Raw genomic sequence first — 10,263 nt, forward strand, 5'->3', positions numbered from 1 at the left:
ACAAAGGCCCAAAATTTTAAGTGCCTTAGAGAGCTACGACGGATCAGAAGGCCCAAGTTGAAGGACATGTCCTTCGACCAAAGATGCAATGCGAGCAATTTTCGGATAGGACAATTGATGAAGAATATCATCAAGTCCGGTTGATTTAGGGGTCATAGTGTTTAGCTAGAAACCAACTACGATCGTCGAATTACGAAGTAATTCACGACTAACTTCGACCGGATCCTACAACGGGTTACACATAAGAATGGCTATTTAATCGGATGATATGACTAGTGGGAGTCAGATATATAATCATGGGAGAACCCCATAAATATGTTCCATAGGCCTAAAACAAGTTTAGGCAAAGATAACACAAAAGGTCCGAAAGAGGGGTTTTGGGCCTAGAGCCAAAAAGGGACTTTCTGGGCTCGGATTGGGCTGAAAATTGGAGGGTCGGTTCCCCTAATAGGGAAGGTTAGATCTGCCAGTTTTTCCTTAGTTTGGACGTCCCCTCATCAAGAAAATTGAGAAAATAGCAATTAGTTTCTATTTTCGACTATTTCCTTAATCTTATTTAAAAGGGTCTTTTAGGAAACCAAATTCGAGTGAGACTCTTATTAGGGTTCTATATAATGACCCTTAGGGTAGTGAGTAAAGTATGGAATTTATCTAAGAGCTTTCTTACTCTACAACAACAAGTAGAAAGGAGAAAATGAGTTAATTCCCAAAAGCTATCAACTAGTCAAATAAAGAAGAAGTAGTTCTTCTTATTATCAAACTACCATTGGAAATCTAGCTAGCTTAAAAGGTGGGAGATTAAGTAGACCATTCGGTGTCCCAAGTAGAGGAGCGACAATTGGAGTTCTTGGTCTTCTCAAAGCAATTGGAAAGGTTCGAAGGAAAAATAACGATTAAGGTAATCTCTAAACTCTTAGTTGAATATTAATTTATGCATGTGATCCTGGGATGCTAATGTTAGACATGTGATGTCTGAGATTCCTCTAACGACATTAGTAGACACCATCAATACCCAACACACGCGTGTTCTTATGAGATTACATCTCACTGATGAGCTTAAGTACCACTGATAAGTCAACCTAGTGTCTGGTCTTCCCGATAGTCCTGAAGGGACCAACAAGATCATGGTATAAAGCTATTGGAGCCGGATCCATCCACTCATTCGATGAGCTCAGTTCGGCTTTTTGTTATGCTTTTTTGGGCAGTCGAATAATGGATAAGAAATCATATAGGAAAAGGAATAGTAGATCTAATTGCATTAGTGTCCACAATGGATTTCTTCATTGTAATTCTAATCTGATAGGGCCTCAATGGTAAGTGCATATATTGTTGGAATCGGTACCTAGCTCAAAAGTAGCTGGACCAGTTTTTTGGTTAATTTGATGTACCTTTATTCGTTAGAATCTCGAGCAAGACGTCTCGTTGGATTCGTCTCGTCGAGCTCTTGAATTTAGACTCAAATTTTGTCCAAATCCGATTCCGTATGAGTGAGTTATTACAAAATTCGTTTGGTATGGGAACCATTAACTCAAAACCGAGATTTTGATTTAGTACCACATTTATGAAAGAGGAAATGATTTATTTCCTTTTATAGAACCTTCCATATATTTATGGTATGTTCTTTAGAATAGAAAGGTGACTCACGTGGTTTGCACCACGCAAACCACGCACGCGCGGCGTGGGCGAATGGGCGTTTAGGGCGCTTTTGAGGCGCCCGCACGCACTTTGCACTTCGCACGTACGCATCGTCGCTCAACAGACAAATATGACTGTTGGGAAGCATCCATTCTTTTCAAGGCACCTGTCTGAAGTGTCACCAACACTTCTATAAATACCAAACAGAATCCAGCAAACAAAACACGAAAATTTTTAGCATTCAAAGTTAAGAGCATTTAGAGTTTAAGAAGTCAATTCATTTGTCGTTCTTACTGCTTGTTCTAAGTTCGCACGCTTTCAGAGAAACGAAGTACTCTCGTCGTCATACTGAAAGGTACAACCGTTGTATCCTGGGAGACAAACATCTTACTGGTTCTAGTACTAATACCAGGGTGTTCACTGTCTTAAGGAAAGAGACAACTCGACTCGGCTTTTCTCTCTCTAACTTTTTTTTTTTTTTTTTTTTATTAATCTTTGTTTGATTATACTGGTTTTACTTTTTAAGATTTAGACATAAAAGTGTTATCTCTGAATTTATTTCAGAAAGAACACAGGAAGGTATATCCGTGTTTTTATTAAAACAGGAAGACATAACCCTGGTTTTTCATAATACCAGAGAAACAACATATATAATAGAGCTTGAGTAGTAAAGTCTTGTGCTATGAATGCATAAGTAGGTAAAGAGTACATCTGGTGAGCTACAAATAAGTAATTACCTGAAAGGAAGATTCATCAGCAAGCTATTGGCAGAGGTTCCAAAATGAGATGGTTCAAATACGTCACCAGAACTCTGACGTCATCCACATACCCTTGAAAATAGGACTGCGGCAGGACAACATACTCAAAGAAATAGCTAAAGATGAACCTCCCACCTTGTGTGAATTCATTGAAAGAGTCTAATTTTTGGTAAAAACAAAAGGGACATATAAAAACATGAAAGAAATGACCAAGCTCCCATTGGAAACCTTACACCAATAGAAGGGAGATAAAAGAGGATCGGCGTGCCAGTGAGCAAGACCGACACAAAGGGAGTTAGATCAGAATACAAACCCTACACCCCTTTGACGTAAAAGAGAGGCGTGATCCTGGAAATCTTGGTGCAAAATAATAAGGTTCAATTGCCAAAGACGAACCCTGATAAAAGGGATTTCGGGCTGATAGACATGAATGCATGGTGTGTTTTTCAAAAAGAGCACGACCATAAAACTGAGGATCGCAAACACCTCAGAAACGTCATAGAGGACGTGGTAAGAAAAAAGAGTTAGAAAAGTATGTCGAGCCAGATTACCGGGCTGAACCGTCCGAGTATAAAGTGAAGAAGCCATGTGGAAAAAGAGGAGCGGGATCATAGCTTCACACTAAGACCCACTTCACTTTTGCAAAAAATAATTCAGGAAAATAAGAGGACTTGGAGCCCGAGAAAGTAGGACTATCAACACCTTAGTTGGGGGACCGACATCAGGAGAAAGCACAAAAAAGGTTCGCCAAAGCTAGAGGACTGCCCCCCATACACAAACAACTTGAAGTCGAAACTCCTCTTATTATCTTCACATATAACGAACTGCTCGTGATAATCACTCCACACAACGATCATCTATTAATTACTGCAACAATAACAAATTGAAGTGTAAACTGAATCATGGTCAATACTGGAGATCTGCCGATTGGGAATGAGCCCAAGCTACTTAAAACCATAACGCTCATGATGATACAAAAAATGACCATCAGTTGACTGAGGTCAATGAGCCGAGAAAAGACCAAAAGCCAGTGGGTCAACCCGCGTCAAGTTAACATGGAGTTGAATCCGAAGGAGGTTTGCCAAACTCAAGCCCAAAATTGACCATCAGTTGACTGAGGTCAATGAGCCGAGAAAAGACCAAAAGCCAGTGGGTCAACCTGCGTCAAGTTAACATGGAGTTGAATCCGAAGGAGGTTTGCCAAACTCAAGCCCAAAATTGGGGGATCGACATGATTGTCCTAGGCTCCTAAGCCTTGCCCTGACTTAAATGCAACCAGGTCTACCCTGGGATTTACAAGAAGGCTAGGGAAGTTCACGTAAGCAAGGTCGACACCTTAAGCCTGAAACATGGGAAGGTAGAAGCTTGCTAAACGCTTACAAACTTAATTTCGAATTCAATCAAAGAGAGGAAATTCCATTTACCATTCGTTTTATTATGGCTTCCTTTTCTTCTCAATTGGGAATTCCTCGCTCTCCAAGATACGATGTCAGAACCATTTTATTCAGCCCTTAGACAAATCCGACCTCTCCATCCAGCGTTTGGAGACTTTAGTTGTATGAGTGTCGAGCGCCTTATCAATTTTCCGACATTGCAATCTGTTAGGTGCTTATTATGTCAACATAGCAAGGCGAGCTCAACAGAAGCTTCATTTTTTATCGGTCCTCCCGAGAACTTCTTCAGAATTCTCAAGAAATACTCTTTGATGCTATAAAAGATATCTGTTGAAACTCACGGGATGTTTAACGACTGCCTGGCTTATCATCTTGCTGTTGAAGCTCTTAAAAGAGTTTTAAACAATTAACGCTTCAAAGTTCTGAAAACAAGTTTTGAACCAATAACGCCGAATATCGAAAAAAAAAAAAATTGTGAACCAATTACCCCTAGACTTTAAGGAAGTTTTAAATGCCCCCCTTACAAGTGTTAAAAACGCCTCCTCCTCTCACAATTTCTCCCTACATTTTGTCTTGAGGGGGGCGCCTTAAAAACTTACGAAGGGCGCCTTTAAAACTACCCAAGATTTAACATAAAAAAGCGGTTCTTAAACCTAGGGGTGAGCAGAAACCGAACCAATTGGCCGAACCAAACCAAGTCGAACCGTACCGACCGATTTTTAGGCCGAACCGATCACCGTTCGACTCGGTTCGGCCGAAAAACCGAACAACCCTAATTCGGCTTGGTGTGGCCTCGACTTGAGTTTCTAGAAACCGCCCAAACCGAACCGACCGAACCCTAAGGAAAAATGAAATAATAATTTTGTAAAGTTAGAAAGTGCTAAACTAAAAAGTAAAAAAATTAGAAAACCCCTAATCGAATCTTCCATACTACTATCCGTCCTCCTCCCTAGTTGTTGTTGTCGGCTTCATCAACCACCTATTCAACTTGATTGAAAAGTTTTAAAGGTAAGTCTTCACTGATTTTCTATTTACCACAACCTATTCTTAGTTAATAACTTACAATTATAGATTTTCTATTCGTACTTCTATTTATTTATTTATTTTTGTAATCGTGGAAAAGTACGATGAATTTTTAATTTTTATTTTCAGCATATGTAATGGTGGAAAAGTATGATGAGTTCTTAATTTTTATATTCGGTGTATGCAATGAAATGAATGACATTAGTTTACAATTTTCTCTAAATTGTGATCGGTTAAACCGATCAATCGAACTCAACCGAGCCGAACCAAACCGAGTCGAACCATGTCGGCCGGCCGAATGTTCGGCTCGACTTCGGCCGACGATTTAGTCAAACCGTCACTTATTGGTTCGGCTTCGGCTCGAGCCAAAACCGAAAAAAACCGACCGTTGCTCACCCCTACTTAAACCCCTTTCTCTCTTCTCCCCTTTCTTGAGAGTAGCTCCCACTGCTGAAGAACAAGAAGGCGAAAGAATAAAACTATGAATTACGACAAGAAGACTTACAAAACCCACATGATTCTCTCTCTAATCACCCGCCAAAAACTGAAATCTTTAACTTTATTTCTCATCCCTACCCATCTCTTCTCCTCCTCCTCATCATCAATCCCTTCTTCCTCTAAACTCAAAGAATACTCCTTTAAACCTCCACCGTTTCTGTCTAACCCTAATTTTCACAATCCAAAGCATAGTAACGAAGATACTAACGACAAGAAGAAGAAACAAAAACCCTTATATAAACCACCGTCTTCTCTCGATCGAACTAATTTAAAACCCATACGTTCAAACCTTCCATTTGATTTTCGATTTAGTTACACTGAGAGTAATCCAGCTGTTAGGCCGATTGGACTTCGAGAACCTAAATACTCTCCGTTTGGACCAGCTCGACTTGATCGAGTTTGGACTGGTGTTTGTGCACCGGCTATTGATCCTACTGTTAAATCAATTGATGGAACTGAAGATGAAAAATTGGAAGAGAAGAGAAAAAGAATTAGGGAAGCTGTTCTTGGGAAACCACTTACTAATGCTGAGAGGAAGATTCTGGTTGATCAATGTCAGAGAAGTAAAACTAAAAGACAAGTCAATTTGGGTAAAGTTTATTTTCATTATTTCTTGTATTTGGGTTTCAAATTTTTGATAAAATGTGGTAGGAATTAAACCTAAAGACATGTTAATGTGGGGATAGGTTCGAAATGATTTATGCATTTCAGATTTTATTTTGTGATTAAGGTTTGGTTGGTTCTGTTAGTTTCGCAAGCTTGGGGTTTTCTTCTAATATATATTGATAAGGTTGTTTCTTTTATAGGAAGAGATGGTCTAACTCACAATATGCTTAATGATATTCATAATCATTGGAAGCACGCTGAAGCTGTGAGAATAAAGTGCTTAGGCGTTCCCACCGTCGATATGAAGAATGTTTGTGCCCACCTTGAGGTAATATTCTTCGTTTCATCCCACAAAACATTTCTTGTTTAATTGTTTTACTGAAAATAGAAAACCTTGCTTGTTTCTGTTGCTTGATTTCCCGGTTGTATATATGAATATATCTGTATAATGCCAGACAAGGGTTTCTAATATATCTATTTATTTCTCATTTTTATCATAATAGGCTCGGTCCTTTCAGGGATTCTTGGAAAAGAATACCAGTTTAATCCTGTAAATATCTATCCTTGTTGTCTGTTATTGTCTTATCAAATCTTAGGAAGTTATGTCTTAAGCATTGAGAAATGTTAATGACTTGTTGCTTGTGTATCTATTAACACTAATGCCAACAGCAATGAGAAAGAGAAAATCTTAGTGCTGCTCGCATCCATTGATATGATAAGTGGTTATCTGTCACAGTTTCATATGTCACCTTCGTGCCATAAAATATTCATCCACACTTTCAAAGAAAAAAAGACAAATGGTGGTTTGGCTTCCTATCCTGAAGGCTCGTATTTAACAAATTCAATTTATTATCTCAACATCTCTTAGAAGGTTATCCTGTAACTAACTAAATATTTCTCCCCATCCAGCTTTCTCCCACATTGAGTAAATCTCACTCTTCGTATCATTCTCTAACATAAAATCATAGTTGAAAATCATATATAATGCTATAGTTAAGACGTGTGCGTGTGCCTTTCCTCTCTCAGTAGTTGAAACTATTCTAGTATCTATTGATGATGCTTTAGTTTAATTTTATTCGAGATAGTTAAGACATGGTACATGCAGCAAAAATAGTTTATCTTAAAGCGTCTTTTATTGACCATATCGTAGACACGAGCCATAGTCCATTTACAATCTGTGATAAATGAGAAGTGAGAAGCTTGGTGAATTTTATTCGAGATTGAGCAATTTGAGCATGTACCATGATCCTCTGTAATAACTAGTAACCTATGTAACATGGATACAATACTTATAATTTCTGTCAGCTAGGTGTCACAGAATTTTGTTGGTCATTAAAAGTGAACCCTTTACTGATACAAAATACATAGAAGTGTCAGACTAAATATCTAGACCAACGAAATGAAGTAACCTCTCAAGTCAATCAGAAATGAGCATTTCATCCAAGATTTCTAATTGAATATTCGAAAATAGCAATATTCAATCCCAAGTATCTCCAACGAGTACAAGCCAAATGTCCCTTATAGTTATTTGTTAATTGTCCAAAACTAATTAGCTTGCTAGATAGACTAGTTTGTTCATAAAGGAGAGATGCAACACCCTCATGGTTGAATTCGTTTTGGTGCTACCGGACTGCTGCATTTGAAGATATGCTGGTATTTCATTGATAAAGTATAGGAAAAAGCACCTTCAAAACCAATATGGTAGTAAAGTATCCTGCCTTTGGTTTTCATTTGGCAATCAGAACCAGCAAAAGCCTACAATAGCTAATATAGTAGTATTAAACACTAATAGATCCCCCAATTGCCTTATTCCCTATGAGAGGAAAAGGTCGTGCTTTTTGTACTTATGCTTTGTGCCATCAAGTTGTAGGTTATTACTTGATAAGTCAATATTTATTTCCTGAGAGTTCTTCTGTAAAACTGTATGTGCATCTTTCAGGATAAAGCTAGTGGTAAGATTATCCATAGGCAAGGTGGCCTTGTTGTGTTGTACAGAGGCAGACATTATAATCCCAAGAAAAGGCCTGTGATTCCATTAATGCTATGGAAACCCCAAGAGCCTATCTATCCAAGGCTGATCAAAACTACAATAGATGGCCTTACCATAGAGGAAACCAAAGAAATGAGGAAGAAAGGACTATCAGTTCCCGTTTTAACAAAACTTGGTAACGTTTTCAGAACAACCGGTATATTTTTAGACTTGTTTACTTCTGTCTGGTCCCTGACTCGTTAACTATGACTGCAGCAAAGAACGGTTATTATGGTAGTCTTGTACCGATGGTCCGAGATGCTTTCCTTATTGAGGAGCTGGTTCGAATAGACTGCAAGGGTCTCGAGAAGAGTGACTACAGGAGAATTGGCTGCAAGCTCAGGGTGGGTTTTGTTTAGAAATATTTATTTCAAAGTCTAAAGGAGTACATATTTATTTCTTTAACTAATTAGTTTCTCCTGTTATATGTTGTTAACACCAGTCCCTATGGTTTTCCTCAAACAAACGTAGAACAAAAATGTGATTCTGCTTGATATGTAGATAAACTATAAAACATAATAATCAAGTGGGGCATGGTAAAGACATCAAAAGTGAGGTATGTAAGAGCTATTAGTGGACAGAGAAAGTTAGTTTCAAATTTTATCAGATAAGTAAAGAATTATATTTGCAAATGAACTTGTCGATTATTTGCAAACTTGAAACTCAGAATGCTAAATAGACCAAAAGGCTACGCCAGTGTTCCCACTTCCCAAAACATAAAAAGGAAAAGGAAAAGAAGAAAAAGAATTATACCTGTTGCTGGTTTGGTGTTCCTGGTATCTTTTTCAGGGTAAAGAAAACCCCATCATTCTACCCTCAATTTGTCAGAGTTAACGTCAGATTCTATTAGCTAGAGCTAGGCTCATTTTAGGAAGTCCCAGACATTCAGTTAGCAGCATCAACATTTCTGTTAAAGAATACTTGTTCTTTAGTTGCTCTACGCGTCTTTATTTTCTTTAGTAAATGTAGTTGGAGCGAAATGTAGTTGTCAATTTATTTTTATATGCCTCAGAAAGAAAATCAAGTGATGAAGTAAAGTCTATACAAGTGAATAAACTACTTAGGAAGGAACATCTAATGCTTTTGCTTTTTAACCGTACAGAACACCAAAAACCTCTTTCTTTTCTTCTTAGTAAGTGTTGTTTGTCAGAAATCTGTGTGTATTGCCACAGAGTTTTTTCTTATAATTATGCGAATGGTGACAGAATCAAATATATGACTAACTAATAATTGATGGCGAAACTATCACGCTATATATGCTAACTTGATATTTTTGATTCTGCAGGACTTGGTTCCATGTATTCTTGTTACATTTGAAAAGGAACAGATTGTGGTATGGAGGGGGGAGAACTATACACCCAAAGAATCTGAACAGTTCAATAATGATGATGAATCATTTGATTACCTAATCGGCGGATCAAATTGTGGTGCAAAAGAAAATCATTGCTCTGATGATACTGTCGACTATCAGAGTTCTAGCTCTGACGAGGAGTTACTGTCTTCTGATAGCAGATTACTGTCACCTGTTGGATAAACAGGTATGTTTAATGGATGCTAACATTGTTATATATGAGAACATACATTTCTTGTTATCTTAATGATAGAAAAGAAGTTACCGAAGAACAAGAAAGGGAAATATCAAGTTCATTTTCTTTTGGAAAAGAAAGTTGGCATAGTAAAAAAAAGGATATTTTGGATTTCATTTGCTGGGTATTCAAGTTTCTTCTGTCTCAGTTGGATTCTTCTCCAAGATACATCAACAAATTCTTGTTGCTTCGGATATTCCCGCTTGTTTAACTTATTCAAATGATGAAGGAAAATCAAGTTCTTTTGTCATGTAGGAAATAAGCAGGACATGTAAACTAAAACCCGGACTGCTAAAAAGCTAATAGAAATTTGTTTAACTATTTATATATTAGTTTGTGATGAACAATTGTTGTGTTATGCTGGAGTTCACTACAATTATTACAGGAATCCATTTTGATGTTCACTTAGCTTCATATGTAACTTTGGGGTCAATGTTATGTGGAGCTTCCTTGAAGCATCCCAAAAGGACCCTTACGAATCCTTTTGGGCCATTTTCAAATGTTTTTTACTGCCATGAACAACGAACTTTACCGGCAAGGAAAGTGCTAAACCCACATGTTCTTCTCCAATCTGAGTTCTGCAGTTTTGCTCTAAGAGCATCTCCAATTCAAGGCTCAATAAAAAACTGTAAAAATCCTAGGTGTGAAGTGCGAAAAGTGGATATCTAAATGGTCTAATTCCAACTTGGACATTTATAGATGCCCCACTGAAAAACATTCTCTAATGCAACGCT

The 10,263-nt window shown here is 37.8% G+C and overlaps 1 protein-coding gene across 1 annotated transcript; it reads left to right on the forward strand.

Moving 5' to 3' along the window:
- Window positions 1–5,211: 5,211 nt before the first annotated feature.
- Window positions 5,212–9,962, forward strand: LOC147537807 (RNA-binding CRS1 / YhbY (CRM) domain-containing protein). Its single transcript, XM_086644239.1, has 5 exons — window positions 5,212–5,898; window positions 6,115–6,242; window positions 7,854–8,079; window positions 8,160–8,287; window positions 9,229–9,962. The coding sequence occupies exons 1-5, from the start codon at window positions 5,292–5,294 to the stop codon at window positions 9,475–9,477; spliced, it is 1,338 nt and encodes a 445-aa protein (XP_086500365.1). The 5' UTR covers window positions 5,212–5,291; the 3' UTR covers window positions 9,478–9,962.
- Window positions 9,963–10,263: the final 301 nt, after the last annotated feature.

The sequence above is a fragment of the Eschscholzia californica genome, unplaced genomic scaffold (assembly GCF_041429995.1).
Source record: "Eschscholzia californica isolate CP2 unplaced genomic scaffold, dmEscCali1.0.p SCAF_5, whole genome shotgun sequence".
NCBI lineage: Eukaryota > Viridiplantae > Streptophyta > Magnoliopsida > Ranunculales > Papaveraceae > Eschscholzia > Eschscholzia californica.